The sequence below is a fragment of the Sorex fumeus genome, unplaced genomic scaffold (genome assembly GCF_029834395.1).
Source record: "Sorex fumeus unplaced genomic scaffold, SorFum_2.1 ptg000024l, whole genome shotgun sequence".
NCBI lineage: Eukaryota > Metazoa > Chordata > Mammalia > Eulipotyphla > Soricidae > Sorex > Sorex fumeus.
Genome location: NW_026606081.1, coordinates 41638123 through 41660960, shown reverse-complemented (window position 1 = coordinate 41660960; position 22838 = coordinate 41638123). Strand labels below are relative to the sequence as shown.

Below are 22838 nucleotides of genomic sequence, written 5' to 3'. Positions count from 1 at the left end.
AAAAGGGAATTTTCTGTATTCTGTCTTTTCAAGACAATGAATGCTCTGAGTATTAGGAAAATAATGCCTGTTTTAATCTATTTTATTTATAAAATAGGTATAAAGTAACCATTTTTAAAAATTAGCAAGTTGATCAATTTATTTTGGTTAGCATTATTGCATTTTCAGTTTTGAACAAGTCACACATTATATTTTCTAAGTATCACTGGCATAAGTTCTCTAAGTTCAGTAATTCATCAATGTCATGACCTTATTTTATTAATAAAATGCCATCATAGTTAGAGACCATTGTATTATTGCCTATTTTAAGAGAAATTAAAAACTCTCAGCCTTTCTTCAGCATAATAAATAGAGAAATACCCCAATAAATAGAGAAATACCCCTTGCTAACATAATTAGACAAAAGGCAGACAGTTCCTCTATAGTCAGGTATTAGGATTCCACTACAACTCCTTTGACTCGTTTTGTTTTTGCACAATTTCTGGCAGTTCTCAGGCTTACTCCCAGCTCTGTGCTCACAGGTTGCTCCTTATAGCACTTGGGAGCATCTTGTGGTGCTGGTTTTTGAACCTTGAGCAATCTATTCATTTTCCAACTCTTTAGGAAAGACACTCATCCTTCATAGTAGCAATAAAAAACCTATTCTTCTAATAATATTCAACTCAGTTTTACAGTGGAGCAGTTGACATGACCAAAATTATCATAAACTCCTTCCATATTGGGTCAGTATCATTCCATTCCCTCACTGATATTTCTGGGAGAGAGATGGGTTAGGCCATACCTAGCGGTCCTCATGAATCACTTCTGCATTTGTGCTTAGATATCATTCTTGATGGTGCTGGAGGGACCATACGAGGTACCCAAGATCAAGCCAAGATCACAGCATGCAAGGCAAGCTTCCTCAATATTTATGCCCTATTCACAAAAATTTTTAAAGGAAATTTCTCTTAGCTAATCTGTCATTCCTGCCAGAGAAGTTCGCATTAGATTCCAAATAGAGCAAACTCTTGTTCTAGAAATGATCAAAAGAAGGCCATCTTAGGAATATCTTAGAAATGATCAAGGCCATCTTAGAAATGATCAAAAGAAGGCCATCTTAGGAATATTTTGAAAGTTTCTATTTAGCTTTTGGCCAATATGTGAAATTACGGATAATAAATACAGCACCTGCAAGCAGACTTGTGGCTAACCCAGTCATTTCTGGAGTCTGGCCTCCAGTGTTTAGGAAGTGTTCAAGGGTCAGGTGACTGGCAGGGTAGCACCTGTAAACTCTACAAACGAGTCCTTGCTGACTAATATGTATGAACTCTTTTAAAGTAACATGGGAAGAAGCTATCGTTGACAACATTGACAAAGAATACGATCGACTGGTTCAGCACCTCCATGATTGTGCGAGAAACACCAGGAGAGAGATAGCCACAAAAAAAAAACACCTGTCCTCAAAAACTCTTGAGCTTATTTGCCAATGTGACTGGGCGCAAGCCTAAGGCAATTCAATGTCTAAGCTTGCAAAGCAGTCCAGAGAAGCAATAAATGAAGACCTCACAGAGAGAAGAGCAGCAGTGCTGGCAGATGCGGCAGAAGCCAGGAAAAACATTTGCAATGCACGCCTGTCCTTCACCAACTACAAGACCAAGATGACTGCCCTCCAATATCCTGAAGGATCTCTCACATCTTCCAGAAGGGCAATGGAGAAGATTATCCATGACTTCTATTCGGATCTCTTTGATACCCAAGTCGACCTGCCACATACCAAATTCTGCAGGATGGATATGTCATTCCCAGCATCCTGCCTTCTGATCTCCAACACACCATTTATTGGTAAAGAAGCGAACAGCACTCAGCCCAGACAATGTCAGACCCGAACACCTGAAGAACCTGCTGTCAGACCTCATCAATATACTGGCTCAACTTTTCACACGTTACCTGTCTGAATGCAAGGTTCTGTCCCAGTGGAAAACCAGCAGGATTGTACTACTGTACAAGAAGGGAGACATCCACGACATTGGCAACTACCGCCCTATCTGCCTGTTGTCTGTCGTCTACAAGCTGTTTACTCAAGTCATCCTAAATAGGATTGGCAGAACACTAGATGAAGGACAACCATATGAGCAAGCGGGGTACCGCAAAGGATTCAGTATGGTCGACCATATCCACATGATAACCAAGCTCGTTGAGGTTTCTCGGGAGTTCAAGATGCCGCTCGCTCTCTCTAACATTCATTGAAGAAGGCCTTTGATTCTGTTGAGTGGTTATCCAAGCCCTAGCCAAACAGTGCATTCAAACTCAATACATTAGGATCCTCACGAGCTGTATTATGGATTCACTACAAGGATCTCACCATTCTACAAGGAAGTGATCATTCATGTCAAGAGAGGGATTTGGCAGGATGATACCATTTCACCAAAACTCTTCAGTGCCACCCTGGAGAAAGTCATGTGACAACTGGAATGGGAAGGAATGGGAGTGAAGATAGACAGTCAGTAACTACACCACCTCCACTTTGCAGATCTAACATTGTTCTAATAACACCAAACATTAGCCAAGTGGCACAAATGCTGGTCGACTTCGACCATGATTATGGAAAGGTCAGACTACAGCTGAATCTCATGAAGACAATGTTTATGAGAAACAGTCTCATTCCTGATGCTCCATTCACTCTCAACGCAATGAACATCTTTGAATGCAACAGTTATGTGTACCTAGATCGAGAAGTCGACATGACGAATGACCTGGAACCTGAGTTGCGCAGGAGGAAGAGAGCGGCTTGGAACGCCTTCAAGAGTGTCGAAGAAATAGCTTAGAGGACAAAGAACCTCTGGCTCTGGGCACATCTCTTCGATTCCACCGTTCTTCCTGCATTAACATACACCTCAGAGACCTGGGCCCTACGAAAACAGGATGAGAACACTACTCAGGTCTCCCAATGAATAATCGAAAGAACTATGCTTGGAATATCATGCTTCACTCAAATGAGAAAAAAATCCGGAGTTCCAACCTCTGTCAATGGTCAAGAATCAGGGATGTTGTCTCATTTGCCAAGGTGTTGAAATTCAGATGGGCTGGGCACATAATGAGATTTGGAGACCACCGCTGGACTAGAGCCATTATCAACTGGATTCCACCAACATCAAAAGATCGAGTGACCGCCCACCCACGAGATGGTCAGACTTCTTCATCAAGACCCTGAACAATTGTTTTGAGGCTCTTTGTGTTCCTAAAACGAGCAGACGCCATTGGGCTACACCAGCACGTGACAGGGATGGACGGAGACATTACTGACGCACACTTGAGCAAATCAAATCCTGATGAGTAACAGGATGTCAAGTGATCAAGTGATTTCAATACAATGAGACACTAGGGACATAGGTTAGTACTATACAAGACTAATTTAGTGTGAATTATATTTAAACTAATTTGTTTACAATTCTTTTGATATTTATCATTTTGGTGTACATGTGACCTCACCTTATCGCCACCAAAATACCCAACATCCCCTATTGCTCTGGATTTATTTTCTGAAAAATAAATTAGAAAAACAACTCAGGTTTTAAAAGAAAAAAAATATAGGAACTTTCCAAAAGTCTTGAAAAAGTATTATGTTAACTTCAATGATTTCACCTTCACTTTTATGTGGGATAAAGTGTTAAGTAAAAATTATTAAATCTAAAAAATAACAGTTTTGAATACTAATCAGAAAATATAAGTGTTCTCAAACAGAAAGGTATTTGAAAATCCTGCATACTTGAACTATCTGGAAGTTGCAAATTTTAAAACAAACTAGTCTTAGTAATGATATTAGCAGACTTTACAACAATATATAAGAATGTCTACTTTTCTATGAATATATGAGTTCACATTTTAATAATAATATAAGACTTTCACATTTCAAATAATCAATATTTAAAATACCATTGACCATTTGAACTTTTGAAATGAACTTTTGGTAGTGCCAGTAAGATAGCACAGTGGATAAAGACACTTACCTTGCATGTAGCTGACCCAAGATAGAGACTCAGAATCCAATATGGTCCCCCAAACCTACCATGAATCATCCTAGAGAACAGAGCCAATATTAAGACCTAAACACCATTGTGTATGGACCAAAAAATAAAAATAACAACAATAATAAATACAAAATAATCTAAATATTTGTTTACCTTTATCCTGTTAAAAGTAATGATTTATAGAACTATTATCTGAATCCATTTACTGTTATAAATGGATTTAGAAACAACACGAAAATCTGCTTAAAAGATTTCCTTATGCCACAAGTGAATATTGCACAGAAATTAGAGTTCTGTACAAATCATGGTCTTTTGAGAAATGATATATACAGAAACAGTGAATTCCATTTTGAAAGAAGAGAACAACATGTAAACACCACTATTTCCTTTCAAGATTTTGAAATCCCTTTTCTTTAGAATTCTTTCTGTGTAAGGAAAAGGAGTATGAGGAAGGATTGGAGTGCCAGGAATAAACCATAAGTGGCAATGCCACCAATCAAAGCATATGCCAAGCATTATATCAACATGGAAGTTCAGTTGAATTAAGGGGAGACCCAATTGTCCTTAAACCCAGCAGTTCTTATATGCTTCTGTAGATACTATTTTTTGATAAGTTTAAAAGTTTTGTTCCTCTGTCCCTTTTTCTGTGTGTATACATACACAAACACACATACAGAAATACTTTCATTATTAGTATATTGTGTTTGTTGAAATTGATAAGTGTACACTGACACATTACAGTTTACTAAAGTTTATGTTTTATATAAGGTGAAATCCTACAGTATATGATCTGTTCTGATTGATTTCTTATGCTCAGCAATGTGCTTAAATTTCCTCCATATCATTCTGTGGTTTGAGAGTGCCTATATTCATACAAATATATACATATATATATATATATATACTTACAAAACATATATATCACTTGATCACTTGACATCCTGTTACTCATTGATTTGCTCGAGCAGGCACCAGTAATGTCTCCATTCGTCCCTGTTTCGTGCTAGTGTATCCCAATGGTGTCTGCTTATTCTGGGAACACGAAGAGCCTCAAACCAATTTTAAAACATATATATATATATAATTATATGTAATTGTAAAACACACATATATATACACATATATAAACTATAGTGCATTTATAGACATATACCAAGATGCTAGAGATGATTGCTTTTGTATATTTAATTATTTGCTTTATTTTAGGCAATTGTAAAATCATGTATGACCTGTGATAAAAAATTGTCTAAAATGAAAATGAGCACCCCATTGCCTCCAGAACTCTACTTCTCAAAAGAAGATACTTTAAAGATAAGATTGGTCATTTCTGTCAGTTTGTTCTGTTCAACTGCTTTCTGGGCCTTTTGCAAAGGCCTTGGAAGATTCCTTTGCACTTAATTTATCGATTTCAATCCTGCAGTCCATCTGTTGTTTCTTATCTTGTCAGTCCAATGATTACTTTCTGAAGAAACAATTATTTTTATGCATACCATTTATTCTGTTTTAATCTTTGCTTTAAATGTGATTTTAAAAAAGTTTCTGAATCTCAGGAAATACTCCGTTGATTTGCTTGCATCATCAGACAGATTATGTCTGTTGTATGCAAGAGGAGAGGAGTTTATCTGATCTTTTTCTCCATGGAAAAACTGACTGAGATGGCATTCACCTGCTAAGAACATTGCTTTATATGAGAGGCTTTCAGCTAGGAATTTTGAAATGCAAAATACTGACATATTTAGTGAGGAGCTGTTGTTAGAAACTTTGTTTCCAAATCATAAAAAAATTCTCTCTCCCCCTCTCCCTTCCTTCCTCTTTCTTTCTTCCTCCTTCCTCTCTCCCTCCCCTCTTTCTTCCTCCCTTCCTCTCTTCTCCTCTCCCATCCTGCCTATCTTTTGTCCTTCCTTCCTTCCTTCCTTCCTTCCTTCCTTCCTTCCTTCCTTCCTTCCTTCCTTCTTTTTCCACATTTTTTCCCACAACACTAATAAAATAAATATGTTCTGGGGATCTTTGCATAACTAATCTACTTAAAAATTATGATATTATGTACCTTGAAATTTGCTGAGTAAATCCTAAATGTTGTCTTACTGAAAATATTAGTAATTATGTGATAGAATTGAGATGCTAGCTAATGCTCTGGTCAGTATCATATTCCAACATATAAGCATGTCAGATAAACGTGTTATGCATTTACAACCTAAACATGGTTACATGTCAGTTATGTCTCAACAAAGCTGAGAAAAAGAGCAATTAAAAAGTCAGCATTAATTGACTAGACCATACTACTTCCCATCACAGTAGTGAGCTAGATTTTTAAAAAATGTTTTCCAAAAGAGGGCATTTTTGATTCCTTAAATAACTCCATGGGGCTACCTCTCAGACCACTCATGCTGCACACAAATCAGGATGGGAAACTGCTTTATGAGACAAAGATCCCATAGCTCTCTCCCATCTCCACCTCTTCTCTCTATATAGAAAAGAGTAACTACAAACCGGTGTCTTGAATATTATTGTGTTTCTTCCAGTTCCCATAGTTTAACTCCTTTATTTGACAGCAAGAAAATTTTCTTCTCTTCTTCTTCTTCTTCTTCTTCTTCTTCTTCTTCTTCTTCTTCTTCTTCTTCTTCTTCTTCTTCTTCTTCTTCTTCTCTTTTTTAATGTAGGAGTACTGCTATTTATTCAGCCATTGATTAAGCTGATTGAATTGGGCATGGACTCCACATTCCTTTTTTCTTCAGAATGTTAATTTTATTATTATTATTATTATTTAATCACCTGATACAGTTACAAAGCTTTCCCGTTTGAGTTTTAGTGATACAATGATCAATCACCCAACCCTCCACCAGTGCACATCTTCCACCACCAAGAACCCCAGTATCCTCCCATCCCACCCCTCCCCCTGCCTTTATGGCAGACAATCTCCCCCATATTCTCTTTTGTATTGCTTGTTATGAATAGTATGTAGCGCTGCATTGCAGCACTGTCCTCCAGTTGTTCATCAATTTGCTCGAGCAGGCAGCAGTAACGACTCCATTGTGAGACTTATTGTTACTGTTTTTGGTATATCAAACATACCAGGGAGAGCTTGCCATGCTCTGCATTCGGCTGGAATATTCTCAGTAGCTTGCTGGGCTCTCTGAGAGGGACGGAGGAATTGAACCTGGGTTAGCCACATGCAAGGCAAACACCCTACCTACTCTCATAGCCAATACTGAGTCATATTGTCTGCTTTCCATCTTCCTTACCCACAAAAATACCCTAAGGTCCCATTTAGATTTGGACACTCTGCCCCAGGAGACTCTCTTCACCTTTGTCTGTTCCAAACACACTTGGGACAGGCTGAACCACTCTCAGAAGTAAAGTAAAGTAAAGGCCCTCCCGTTGATCATCGATTTGCTCGAGCGGGCCCAGTAACGTCTCCATTGGAGACTTTATTACTGTGTTTGGCATAGCGAATACGTCACAGGGAGCTTGCCAGGCCCTGCCGTGCGGGCGAGATACTCTCGGTAGCTTGCCGGGCTCTCCGAGAGGGGCGGAGGAATCGAACTCGGGTCGGCCATGTTGGCTGCGTACAACGCAAACGCCCTACCACTGTGCTATCACTCCAGTCTGACTCCACTCTCAGAAGATGCCCTCAATTACTCTAGCGCCACCTACCTGTACTTTGCTGTCCTGCTCCATAAATGTTAGTTGGCTCTAGTTTTTCATAATATTCCCCCACTTTCATCCCTAGCATGGAAGCTCATTTTACGTTTCCTGATGGGAAAGTTAATTGTATTTTTAGGAAGTAAAGGGAAGGACAAGAGAAAGAAAATGAATAAAGTGTGTATATTTTTATGCCATAGTTCTAAAACTTTTTTTAACATATTGAACGAATCAACTCAAATCTGAATTTAGAGATCAAATATTCTTTATCAGATCAAAATAATGTCACTGTATGGTGTGACTACATGTATTTTATGTATGTTATAAGAAAATATCTAAAAAACTTTAAGAAAATGGATAAAATATTTTTAAGATTTAGTCCTTTGATCAGGCTGGAGCGATAGCACACCGGGTAAAGCATTTGCCTTGCATGTGGTCGACTGGGTTTGATTCTTCCGCCCCTCTCGGAGAACCCGGCAAGATACTGAGAGTATCTCACCCACACGGCAAAGCCTAGCAAGCTACGGATGACATATTTGATATTCCAAAAACAGTAACAACAAGTCTCACAATTTGTGGAGACGTCACTGGTGCCTGCTTGAGCAAATCAATGAACAATGAGAGGACAGTGCTACAGTGCTACAATCCTTTGATCGTATTCTATGTTTATTTCTCTGGCGATTTCTCAAAAATTAAAAAAATTGAACTACTTATGTTCTAGCAATTTCACTCCTAGCTGGATAGCAAAAGAACACAAAAATAATAACTCAAAAAGATTTATGTACATCAATATCCATTGCGGTGCTCTTTACAGTTGCCAATATATTAAAACAAAGCTAAAGGATGAATGAGTTAGAACTCAGTGAATAAAGATCTTGTGTGTGTGTGTGTGTGTGTGTGTGTGTGTGTGTGTGTGTGTGGTAGTGTGTGGTATTATCCATATACATTAGACTACCATTCAGCTATGATAAAATACAAAAGTTCACCTTTTGTAAGAATGTGAATAAAAATCGAGGGTGTCATGCTAAACAAACAAACAAAAGTCAAAGGGGGAAAATACTACATGATCTCATTCATCTGTAGTCTATAAAGAAGCAAGGGAAGAGACTAGGTCAAATTAAAATAAACCCTTGAATTCTGAATAAAGAATTGAGCTTAGAAATTTGGATGAGGGTGAAGGTTGATTGGGCATAAGGGTTGATGGAGTGTGAGGGTTGATTGAGCCAAACAGCTGACAGGGTGGATGTTGGTTCGTTGTTAGTAGTCACGGTATAATAACATACATTTTAAAGAGCTGTGACATAGTACCCTCAAGCAAATGTCTTATGAACAAATATCATCTCAATTAGAAAAATATTGACCAAAAACTTTGGGAAGAAATTCAAAGTAAAAGTGAGGAGGGAATATTTTTTAATGTGCAGAATTAACACAATATTACTTTTAAATTTTCTTATTTATTTTTAAGAACATTAGACTACTTTCTGTTTGTGTGTTAGCTCTCAATCTGCCTAATAGGTAAGTGTTCCCTAATAAGAATAACAGCAGTATTATTTCCAAGACTTTGCACTGACCTTCATTTATTTGCCTACATCCATTTCTGAACTTAAGAGCCGTGTTCTATTTCTTTAAGGGACACTTAGAAGAAAACATGTTGCTGAAACATCTGCAACTACTGTCATTTGCTCATCATGACGATGGCTAATGTAATGAACCACTTAAAAGCACAATTTGCCATATGGATGCTATAGCAGTTATTTGCCTTGTCGCTAAACATAGCAACATGTTAGATGGATATAACAGCTTTGCATTGGCATGAAGGACTAGCAGATTGGCCAAGAACTACTAAACAGGTGTTCTCTATAATGGCAACTGAAGATTTACAATCATCTATGTTTTATTCTCACAGTTTTGAATATAAATATAAAATGAATATATGAATATGCATACTTGAATAGACAGATACACCACTACTATACATACCAAGTACACTAGTTGGTGTACATATATATTTAGTGTATTTAATGTACATATATTTTAATGTAGCACTATAGCACTGTCGTCCCATTGTTCATCGATTCGCTCAAGCAGGCACCAGTAATGTCTCCATTGTGAGACTTGTTACTGTTCTTTGGCATAACGAATACACCACGGGAGCTTGCCAGTCTCTGGCGTGGGTTCAGGATACTCTCGGTAGCTTGCTGGGCTCTCCAAGAGGAACGGAGGAATCAAACCTGGGTCGGCCATGTGCAAGGCAAATGCCCTACTCGCTGTGCTCTCGCTCCAGCCCATTTAATGTAAAAAGACCGATATAGATATATACATATATATACATATATATATCCTGATCTGATATGGATAGAATACTAAAGCTATATAATGCAGTGCTTTAAAAACATTCTGGTACCACGAAGTATATCTATTTTGTACTTTTGAATCTGTTTTCATGGAACTGTCCTTGGTCAGGGACATTTCATATATCATCTATATAATTAGAATAACTTCTTCTGATTCTAAACTTCTGCCACCTAATCATTCATCCTCTGTTTCCTGCTGGCTCACCACATTCATATAGTCAAGAATCTGTAATGGTTTCCTCTTGTTTATGCAATAAATTTCAAATGCCTTCATAGCATTTGAACAGCCTGTAGGGTTCTTGCTTTGTACCCAGTCAACCCAAGTTCAATCCTTGGCATGACATATGGTCCCCAGATGTGCTTCAGGAATGATCACCAAGCACAGAATTAGGAGTAAGGCCCAAGCACCTCAAGGTGTAGCTCCTATGAGAAACAAAAAATAAATAAAAATAATAAAGTCCAGGTAAATCACTTGACAAGAAATAGAAAAAACATCAAAAGTGGAAAATTTGTGGTTTTCAGGGGTGCAAGCTCTAAGGTGTAGGAACTTCAACAACAAAAAAGTATGGGATCTGCAAAGAAGTACAACTCGCACATAGGGGGGCCAGTGTGTAATATAATAGAAACTCCAAAACGGGGCTGATATCTTAGACTTAACTAAAATCAAACTTTATTAGAGTCACCGGAAATGATCTACATTAAAAAAAAAAACTGGAACCAAAACGGAGTAAGCAATATATAGTAGCCAGCATTAGCGTCCAAAATTTTATTTGAGAGCACAAATTTTTTATTTGCAAACTAGATTATTTTACATTCATCTGTTATTCCAGATTTATTGTAAGCAACTGTATACATATACCCTTTCCAAAACAATCTTTTATCACAATTCATTTTCATTGGTTTTGGTGTTGGGGGAGGGGGCACACCTGGCTATTCTCAGGGCTTGCTTATGACTCTGTGCTCAGGAATTACTCCTAGTAGATATGTGGGCCTGGGATCTAGCTTAAGTTGGCCCCATGAGACCTAACTTAGGTTGTCCCCATGCAAGGCAAATGTATTACCTACCTGCTGAAACCTATCTCAAGCCTCTGAAAACGTTTTTTAACTAATAATTAGAAATGTTGAATTATTTCAGAAAAATTTAGTTAAGTAGCAGAATAACTCTTATATGTTCGTCTTTTTTTTTAGGTCCTCCAGTCAATGTCACATGCAACATATTTATAAACAGCTTTGGTTCCATCGCTGAGACAACCATGGTAGGTATTATTTTATTTGTAACAACTTTGATGACGGAATAACTTATAGCCATGTTGCATCAATGACATTTTCTGTTAATATAGTTCAAAACAAAGCAAAAAAATAATATAAGGATAATTTAAATAATAGAATTAATTATATAATTAAACTGTTATCATGGTACTTAATAATGTTTCATTTGAACTGGTGTATTAGAATTGAAATGACGTGATGGATTTTGAATTTTTTTGTGTGGGTGGGAACTTTGGTGTTGGGATTGAACACTCAACCTCTTGAATTGAAGACAAGCTTTGCCATGAATTTACCTCCCTAGACAGTCGTGATGGTTTTTAAATTTCTAGAATTACAATTGCACTCAATCTCTTTTATTTTTAAAATTTTTATTAATTTTAATATAACTGGTTTTGTGGATTTTTCCCTACATTAAATATCCATTACATATGACGTTATTTAATTTAATATTAAATGGCTATTTAATTTAATCTTAAAAAGCCATTTAATAACCATTTATGATTTAAATATATAATAATAAATATTTCATTATTATTTCATTAAAAATTAAACTTTTCATGAAATAATAAAAATACAATACTAGAATTAAAATTGATTATATAACAAATTAAATATTAAATAAATAGGTATATTGATTGCAATATCAAAATCAGTAGGTATAAAAAATTCAATGTATGTGAAAATTGTTGTATCTGATCACAGGGATTTTAAGTCCCTGTCTAAAACTTCATTAAAATGTTTGTTGCTTTAGGAGGTCCAAAGATTTCAGGTTCTGTGGACTGGGCCAATGAGTGGACTTGCTGGTGGCTGTAGGGAGGTGGGCTTTCAGAAGTCTGGAGGAATGGGGGAAGGCTGCCCACTGCCACTGTAGAAAAACCATCAAAGTTGTCAACTTGGACACTGGGTACCTGAAATTATTTGCAATTTTCTAAGTAAAAACAATCTAATATACAAATGCTGCAGTGGTTAATAATGTGTATAGCTTTTAGCTCAATAGCAATAGATTTTATTCACTTTTTAAAGATGCTGTTTTCTGCTCTCACACAACATTTGGTCACATATGCTTTTGGTGTGATTCTATATAAATTCAAAATAATATAATAACAGTAAAAGCAACTGGGAAATAACTGAACTTACATATTTGGATACATTATAGACATAAGTAGGCAAGAAAAACTGACTGTGCATTTAGTCATTAAATAAAGAGAAAATGCATATAATTTTCTTGCATAAGCACAATATGATTTTGCTTTAGTTCTGACCTTAAGGTAATATTGTTGCAGACTTTGACAAATTTTGTGTTCTGGTTTAACAGCTGTTACTTATTATTTGTATTTACCCCAAATTAATCATATTTAACTCGAGCGGGCCCAGTAACGTCTCCATTGGAGACTTTGTTGTTACTGTGTCTGGCATATCGAATACTCTCAGTAACTTGCCGGGCTCTCCGATAGGGGCGGAGGAATCGAACTCGGGTTGGCCATGTTGGCCGCTTGTAAGGCGAACGCCCTACCACTGTGCTATCGAATCTCTGGTGACTTTTTCAACCTAACCTTCCTAAACTATTTCCAGTGCTGTCAACCTACTTATTATGTTACACTATGCATTGTATAATCCTGAAATACTGGGAAGATGTTTATACTTTCTGCTTCACAGATAATATTCTGAAAATACTTTTAACAAAAATATATGGATTTTTTTGTTTTACTTTTATACATAAGGGTGAAGAAAGTGACTGGGAAAAGAAAAAACAATTAGATTTTCTTCTCATAAAAATCTGAAAATATCAGTTATTAAACGTCTGTTATTTTTTATGAAATAGAATCTATCACTAAATAGCTATAACGATTTTTAAGGTTACTATACCAGTTACACTGGTTATATTTAAGAGATTAAGGAAAAATTCCTTCATATTATAAAATAAGCTTACAGAATATTGACTATACAGTCTCACAATGACTCCACTCAATTTTATTTACCTCTAAGGTATCTTTTCCATTACTAATATTTTATAATCATGCATTCTCTTTGAAATGATCTTTTAGTATCTATTACTTTTCTCTTTCAAGTCACAAACGATATCAATCAGCATTAGTCAAGTCATATAAAATTAACTATATCCACAGTGGTACCTGTTTTTAGTTTGCTAAACTCTTAAATATGCCATTATCTCTATTCATGTAATCAAACTAAATATTTGTAAAAAGGTTTAATTTTATCATAGTAATTGCAATATAGAAGCTATCTACATAGGAATAGGCAAAATTAGAACTTGTTATTTATATTCTGCTATGATTCGTAAAATATTTTCTAATACGTGACTAAGATGATTATTTTATTCGCAGTACAAATAACCTACTGTAGTCAAGGAACTGTGTTTACACCGAGAGGAAAGAATTTTAAATACTTATAACCACAAATTAGTATTTGAGAATTCATTCTTAAATAAGTAACTAATCCTCCTGGTGATGTGCCTGCCTGACAAGGATCTTAATTCTGTTCAATGTTTTTATGACCAAATATATTAATCTCCCTCTGTTTGTCTAATTTACAGCTTAAGAGTCTCTATTTCAGAATACAGCTTTAAGTCCACTGGATCCAATCATTTCTCTCAGGAGAAAATCGTACTAGTATGTTCTGTATTTTAGCTATATTTTGAAAATCATGTAGATTTTAACATAGTTTTCCTCTTCTTGTGCCAAATTTCCTTTTTCATGTATGTTCATAAGCCATAGTATCATTCCAGATTGCTTTGGGGGTCGGAGGTAGTGCTTTAACCCTCTCTCATCCCTTCTAATGTGCTTCACCCCTTCCCCTCTTACTTCATTGCATTGGTTTATGATTCTTGTGTCGTGCTAAATAAAATAGGTGGGAAAAGGCCCCCTTTGGTTTTGATCCGGTATTAGTAGCAAACCAGCAATATTTTACAACTAAGCATGAATTGTAGGTTTCTTCTAAATGCTCCTTGTCAGGGGAAGGAAGTTTACTTAGACTGCATTTTCATCAGCTGAGATTTTGATTTTTTTCTTCTGTTTATTTTTTTAATTAATTTTTGCTTTTTGGGTCACACCCAGTGATGCTCAGAGGTTACTACTGGCTCTGCACTCAGGAATTACTCCTGGTGGTGCTCAGGGGACCATATGGGATGCTAGGATTCGAACCCGGGTCAGCTGCATGCAAGGCAAACACCCTACCCGCTGTGCTATTGCTCCAGCCCCAATTCTGTTTATTTTTTTAATTCTCAATTTCTGTCTATTTGGGAGTCTCCTAAGCAAATAGTGGTCTTGGGAATATTCAGTGCTGGATTTAATTTTATAATATTTAGCTTAGGATTTTCATTATTTTATTCATTTTGGATATCAGTGTATAATTTTATTTTCATTCAGTGTGAAAACAGTGCAGTATCACCATTAGTTACAAAATATCAGTAAGATGTTTGTTCTTCTGCTCTCTAAAATAGTTTTATAGGAGGGTCCCTTTCTCGCCACATCTGCGCCAGCACTGGTTGCTTTTGTTCTTGTGGATGTGGGCCAGTCTCTGTGGTGTGAAATGATATCTCATTGTGGTTTTGATCTGCATCTCTCTGATGATTAGTGATGTAGAGCATTTTCTCATGTGCCTTTTTGCCATTCGAATTTCTTCTTTGCGAAAGTTTCTGTTCATTTCCTCACCCCATTTTTTGATGGGGTTGGGTGATTTCTTCTTGTGGAGTTTAACCAGTACCTTGTATATCCTTGATATCAACCCCTTGTCGGATGTGTACTTGGTGAATATCCTTTCCCATTCTGTAGGCTGTCTTTGTATTTTGGTCAATGTTTCTTTTGAGGTGCAGAAGCTTCTTAGTTTAAGATAGTCCCATTTGTCTATCTCTGTTTTCACTTGCTAGGCCAGTGGCGTGACATCTTTGAAGATACCATTAGCTTCAATATCATGGAGAGTTTTGCCGACTTTGTCTTCAATAAACATTATGGATTCTGGTCTGATGTTGAGGTCATAAATCCATTTTGATCTTACTTTTGTGCATGGTGTTAGGCAGAAATCTGAGCCCACTTTTTTGCATGTAGCTGTCCAATTTTGCCAGCACAGTTTATTGAAGAGGCTTTCCCTGCTCCATTTCACTTTTCTTGCCCCCTTATCAAAAATTAGATGATTATATGTTTGGGAGGAAATGTCAGTATATTCAACTCTGTTCCATTGGTCTGCAGCTCTGCTTTTGTTCCAGTACCATGCTGTTTTAATTATTACTGCCTTGTAGTAGAGTTTGAAGTTAGGGAGGTTGATTCCTCCCATTTTCTTTTTCCCAAGAATTGCTTTAGCTATTCGTGGGGGCTTATTGTTCCATATTAATTTCAGGAGTGTTTGCTCCATTTCTTTGAAGAATGTCATGGGTATCCTTATAGGGATTGCATTGAATTTGTACAGTGCTTTGGGAAGTATTGCCATTTTGATGATGTTGATTCTCCCCATCCATGAACAGGGGATATTTTTCCATTTCCTCGTGTCCTCTTTTATTTCCTGAAGTAGCGTTTTGTAATTTTCTTTGTACAGGTCCTTTACTTCCTTAGTTAAGCTGATTCCTAGATACTTGATTTTCTGGGGCACAATTGTGAATGGGATTGTTTTCTTGATGTCACTTGCTTCTCTTTCACTATTTGTGTATAGGAATGCCATGGATTTTTGGGTATTGATTTTATAGCCTGCCACTTTACTATACAAGCCTATTGTTTCTAGGAGTTTCTTGGTAGAGGTTTTAGGGTTCTCTAAGTATAGCATCATGTCATCTGCGAATAGTGAGAGCTTAATTTCTTCTTTCCCTATCTGGATGCCCTTAATATCTTTTTCTTGCCTAATCGCTATTGCAAGAATGCCGGCTGGTCCAACCCTTTTGGAAAACAGTATGGACGACTCTCAAAAAATTAGAATTTGATCTGCCATTTGACTCAGCTATAGCACTCCTGGGAATATATCCCAGAGAGGCAAAAAGGTATAGTCGAAGTGACATCTGCAATTGTGTGTTCATTGCAGCACTCTTTACAATAGCCAGAATCTGGAAAAAACCTGAGTGCCCAAGAACAGATGACTGGTTAAAGAAACTTTGGTACATTTACACAATGGAGTACTATGTAGCTGTTAGAAAAGATGAAGTTATGAAATTTACATACAAGTGGTACTACATGGAAAGTATCATCACTTAATCACTTATCACTTAACTTCCCGTTAGTCGTCGATTTGCTCGAGCGGGCGCCAGTAACGTCTCCATTTGTCCCTGTCACGTGCTAGTGTAGCCCAATGGCATCATGTATCATGTTAAACAAAATGAGTCAGAAAGAGTGGGATAGACACAGAAAGATTGCATTCATCTGGGGAACATAAAGCAACAAAAAGGGAGATTAACACCCAGGAATGGCTGAGATTAGTACCAGGAATTTTGCTCCATGAATGGAAGGCCAGCCACAGGCTCTAGGTGAAAAGGAAGCTCAGATAGAGAAGAGAGTACCAAATGAATTGTGTTGTGAGGGCCCTCCCAGGGTGGGAGAAGCATGCTAAAAGTAGTCGATAGACCAAACATGATTGCCACTCAAAGCCTCTCTTGCAAAACACAGTACCCAAAAGAAGAGAGAGAGAACAAGGGGGAATACCCTGCCACAGAGGCAGGATGGGACGGGGGGGGGGGATGAGGGTTGGGGGGGATGCTGGGACCCGTGGGGATGGATGACGGGCACTGGTGGAGGGATGGGCACTTGATCATTGTGTAACTGAAACCCAAGCACAAAATTTGTAAGCCTATAACTGTACCTCATGGTTTTTCACTAATAAAAAAAGAAAAAAAATTTAAAAAATAAAATAGTTTTATAAAATTTGTTATTTCCTCGATACATATTGAGTAAAATTCACAAAAAATGCCATCTAGGTCATGTATTTTAGCTGTGTAATGCTATTAATTGATAGATTTCATACATAGAGAAAATGTAAAGTTACATGGTTTTTCTATTATACACATTTTGAAAAAAATGTTCTTCAGCTATTTTCCATCTCCCTATAAGTTTCAAATTCTTTTTGGTAATTTTGGTTTCAGTTCTATTTTTCAATGATCTTATAAATGGATTTCTTTAGGGTACCCTCTGTCAAATTTTATGATGTATTAATTTTTGAGAACTATTTGTTTCTTTTTTATTTTTCTTTCTATAAAATCTATTGCATAGGACATTCAGTACTTTATTCTTTCAGAATTTCTCTTCCCAACCTTTAAGAACCATCATTATGTAGATTATTTGTAATTCATAAAACTCACAAATAAACTTAAATTATATCATTCCATTTTGGATTTCTTCATGACAAATAACTCAATGGCTTACCTAGATAATTCATTCACACATTATGTTGACAAAGCTAAGATTTTCTTATTATTTTCTTTATTTGGATATTTATTTTTTATGTTTATTTGTTTGTTATGTGATGTATTTGTAATTCTTCACTGAAAATTGATACTAGACTACAAAATATGAATGATTTACTAATCACTCACAGAGTCAAATTAATATTGACTAAAGGTGCCTAAGTCTTCTTGTGTAATTTTATAAACTTTCCTCAAAAAGCATCGTTGTAAGTTGCATTAATAGAAACAGATTAATACAGACTGGTAAAATTATGCTCAGAGAGTTCTCTGTGGTCAGAACTTAGGTGCCTATAATATAGTGTTTGTACAAATAACTTAAAAATAAAATTTTATGATGTCATTATTTCAGGGATTAAGTCATTTCATAGTAATATTTTACTCATGAAACTATGAGTACAATTTGTGTAATTTAAGAGAAGGTGCATATTTTCTCACTCTTTGCAAGCTATCCCTAAAGTAAGATTTTGAATCATTATATCTGTTTCCAGTGAGTTAAATTCTAATAAAGGTGTTTTCTCTTTTATAAGTACCATCGCAATATTTCATAACTACTCCTGTATAATACATATTTCCCAATTTAATAATGTTAATGTAGCATATGATTAGATTGATGTTCTTTCACTTCTACTTAAATATAGCCTGAAAGCATCCTGCATTAAGATTTTATCCGTTAACTTATATTCACTGTCTTCTTTTTCTTGCTTTGAGCAATAAGTAAAGCCTAACCAAATACCGTGATGGCATCAGTCTGAAAGATTTTTAATTTCAAGCATGAGTAACCAGTGACTGGCAGTAGGAATATGTTCTGAACTATCATTTACAATAAGCATAAATAAAAAAAACAGGGCATATTGATGGGAAAGCTTTCACAAAGATAGGTATTCATGAAGGTTCCATATCCTGGTGACCCCATCAGAAATACGAATAAATCTCTGCATGAGATTATTCTCCACAAACCACTTTTATAATCAAGGTGTGTAAAGAGACTGCCAAACCTATTAACACAGGTAGAATTTCTTATAAACAATATCACAGTGAACACAGTTTCTGTGGGGCAAAGGGAGATAGATGCCAAAGAGAAATGTGCAAATAGCAACAGAAAAAAAAACACTATGGAAAAACACAGGCATCTGTAGGTAAATAATTCTGCAACTTTAGCTCTATATGTATCTTTTAGAGATTTCTTTTTATTTTGCTCCATCTTATTTTGTTTATTTCATCATATTTTGTTTAAGTAAAACATTTTGCCTCTTGAAATAGCTCTTTGGCCCTGCTTTTCTTTTAAACCTAAGAGAATTGAAAACTACTGTAAATTGCTTAGGCATTTGAACTATTTGATTCAAGAAAAAATAAGTGAAGATTCTAATGGTAAACCTAATGTTGGAACTGTTTATAACTTAATTTAACTCTTCTCTTAGTCTTTTATGAAGCTCATTTGTAAAGTGAAAAGACTATTCTCTAGAGAAAGAAATTGTATAAAAATACAGCTACCAAATCATGTGAGTACTTTTGTTGGCCACCTAATATGACATAGGAACAAACCAATTCACACAAAGCATTCATAGGAAGGTGTTCATCTTCAAGGTATTTATCACGATGCAGTTTGCTAAGAAAATCAGATTTTTCCAAAAAAATACTTAAAATGTCATTTCAACCTCTGAAGATAAAATGGGCAGCAAGATAGGGAATTGTGTTCTCTCAGATGATTGGCACTAGTCATAATTTGTTACTTAGTCATGGATTTAGCATGTCAATTAATGTTAAGTACTTGGCAATCAATTTAAATTGCAAATGACTCTTCCTCTGTGTTATTGAATCTCTGTCAGATGAATAAGTTAAAGTTCTCTAGAGCAGCTAGATCACACACACACACACACACACACACACACACACACACACACACATAGATATATAAATGTATTTTGCTGTGATGAAACTGGCATCCTATCAAAAAAATCCGTCAAGTATATACTCTTCAGATGGGCTCAAATGAGTCAAACTGACAGGGACCTTGGGCTGTGGTACAAATGCCCTGTCAAATGGGACAGATGAAGTAAAAAGAGGAAGTAATGTTTGTTGACGCGGAGTCCCTGGGACTCTGCACCAGGCTGTGGGGTGGGTGAGAGCCCGTCCCGCTGCAAGGGACCCAGCCCTGGCAGTCAACCTCCACTGCCCAACCACCACCACGCTCCAGGCCACTTTCCGGACCACGCAGCCATGTCAGGGCTGTGCGACACATTATAAGACACTTCCTACCCATTTATGCCTCTCGGAGAGCCCAGCAAGCTACTGAGAGTTTCCCGCCCGCATGGGCAGAGCCTGGCAAGCTCCCCATGGCGTATTCGATATGTATGCTAAATACAGTAACAACAATAGGTCTCATTCCCCTGACCCTGAATGAGCCTCCAATCATTGGGAAAAGATGAGTAATAAGAGGCTGCTAAAATCTCAGGGCTGGGAGGAATAGAGATGTTACTAGCACCCACTCCAGTAATTCGACGATCTACGGGATTACAGTGATACAGTGAATGCTTGTTGACTGGAAGTCAATTGGAAAATAAAAAATAGAAGTGTGTCTGTAAGATAAGTTTAGTATTTTGAGATTTGGCTTTCAATATGTTATTCTTTCAACTTATTCAGAGAGGGTTTAATAACAAACCAGTTGTAGTGGAAGAGCATGGAAAACATGTAATCATGTATTACTGTCATCTGCATCACCCTTAAAATATTTTTTTCTTCTGGAGTTTCTTGGAATATCCAACATTTCAGACTAGCTAAGGCATGAGACGAGACAATTCTACCACCAAGTTACATTAAGTGGCCTGATTAACAAATATGAGATTTATTTCATATGTTATTATTAAACTGAGATTTGTTTTTAATATATTAATTCTATTATAGATAATATATTATTACTTACATACCAGATAAACTAAAAACATACACAGATTAGTCCTAAGTAACCTGCTTCTAGCAGATTCACTCAATTTCTCTATAGAAGATGATATAGTCTTATTTTTCCACTGCAGAGAAATCTGAGAGTACTGGCATTTTTAGAATTTTTTTTCTTTTTTTTTTCTTTTTGGGTCACACCTGGCGATGCACAGGGGTACTCCTGGCTCTGCACTCAGGAATTACTTTTGGCAGTGCTTGAGGGACCATATAAGATGCTGGGAATCAAACACAGGTTGGCTGCGTGCAAGGCAAACACCATACCCGCTGTGCTATCGCTCCAGCCCCCATATTTGGGAATGTTTAGTCTCTTTAGTAGCTGCTTTTTGTGATATGTATATGGCAAGCATATAATAAAGGCTATATTAGACAATGTCTGGCTAGTTTATTCTTGGGCTCCACCCACAGGCTGGAATTAGTGAACAATTTTCCTCTACCTTTCTCGACTCATCTCCCTCTCTCTCTGAACGGAAGTGGCTTCCCATGCCTGACTCAGTGTTAGATTGTGAATTAATCTAACACTGTTAGAATATTAACTGTCACTGTCACTGTCCTCGCATTGTTCATTGATTTGCTCGAGCTGGCCCAGTAACGTCTCCATTGGAGACTTTGTTGTTACTGTGCTTGGCATATCGAATACATCACGGGTAGCTTGCCAGGCTCTGCCGTGTAGGCGAGATACTCTCAGTAGCTTGCCAGGCTCTCCGAGAGGGGCGGAGGAATCGAACTCGGGTCAGCCATGTTGGCTGCCTGCAAGGCAAATGCCCTACCACTGTGCTATCGCTCCAATAGTAATCTATATTCCTGTTAGATTATTTAGATTAATCTTAGACTAAGAGCCAGCATTTGCCTCTCCTCTCAGGGTCATATGCCATCACCCTGTTCCTCTTTCAGCTGCAGAGAAAAGTGAACCCTTTTCTGAGATGGAAGTCCTTTTGTTCCCTTTTGAAAGTTATTCTTTCACTGTTTTTCTTTTCCTGAGCCATTTCCTATCTGTATCAGGTCTTTCCTTGGTTTCTGTTCATTCAACCTTCAATGATGGCCAAAGCAAAAAATCTTAGCCAGACATTTTTTGTTGTTGTTGAATATAGTCTGTATTATTTGGTTGAATTGTTGGATACATCCTATATTATTTGCTTGTAATATACATATCACAAGAAGCAGCTACTAAAATGACTGAAAATTCTAATTCTAAGTGTATTTTGCTCTTTATCATACCTTAACTTGCTATGAAGATAATTGCTATTCCTCACTCGTGCACTATAAAATTAAATATGATTAATCAAATTTTGACAGCAGACACAGAAAGAAATGATTATACTCTGCACTCTTTTAGTTTTCTCTAAAGCAGTGTTTCTCAACCATTTTTTAAACATTAGCTCTTTAGAATCTATTGCATATGTCTTTGTTTGGAGTTGCTCAGCCCATAAGAATTTGCTGCTTCAGGGATGCTGTATATCTATTATGTCTTTCCCTGGATTATACCTAAAAATATTTTTACATCCACCAGGAAATGGATTGTTTCTCCCTTATAAATAATTTTGTCTACCTGGTAAAAGTATACATTAAAGTACATATATATATATATATATATATATATATATGAGTAATTATGAGTATCCTTGCCCAAGGTTAAAATTTTCTATCCTCATTTCTTAGTATATGGAAAAACAACAGAATATGGAACAGAAATATCAAGTATTCTGATGGAATTAATTCACTTAATTGTGAATAAACATTTTTATTTAAGTCATCAATATGCATGAATATACCTAGAACTTGGTCAAAACAATCTGCTTCATAGTATGAACTAATTCAGACACCTCAACCTCAAACATTAATTTTACATCTTTTTCTATCACTCTCAATATTGAATCACATAGAAAATAATAATCTCACATCACTTCATGAGGATATGGATAAATTTACAAGTTTAAAATAGGGATCAGAGAGATAGTAAAGCAGATATCCCATGCAAGCAGTCAACTTGTCCAACTTAGTACAGGATTGATCCCCAGTACTACTATTATCCTCAGAGCACAACCAGAGTAATCTCTGAGCATAGAACCTGAGCATTGTGTGGCTCAACCCCCAAAATGAATCAGTTAATGAATAAATAAAATATAAAGATATTTGTTTAAGTACTGGAAGGACTTTTGGGGCCAGTTCTAGGTTGATCATCACTTAAAACTGTTGGTTATCCTGTGACCAAAGGAT

At 36.5% G+C, this 22838-nt stretch overlaps 1 protein-coding gene across 3 annotated transcripts in view; it reads left to right on the top strand.

Moving 5' to 3' along the window:
- The window catches only part of GLRA3 (glycine receptor alpha 3), a 203312-nt gene that overhangs the window by 61635 nt on the left and 118839 nt on the right, over positions 1-22838 (top strand). For all 3 annotated transcript variants that reach the window (XM_056114225.1, XM_056114224.1, XM_056114223.1), the window contains exon 3: positions 11192-11259. In XM_056114225.1, coding sequence (XP_055970200.1) covers positions 11192-11259 — 68 coding nt within the window. The remainder of the gene's footprint in view (positions 1-11191; positions 11260-22838) is intronic.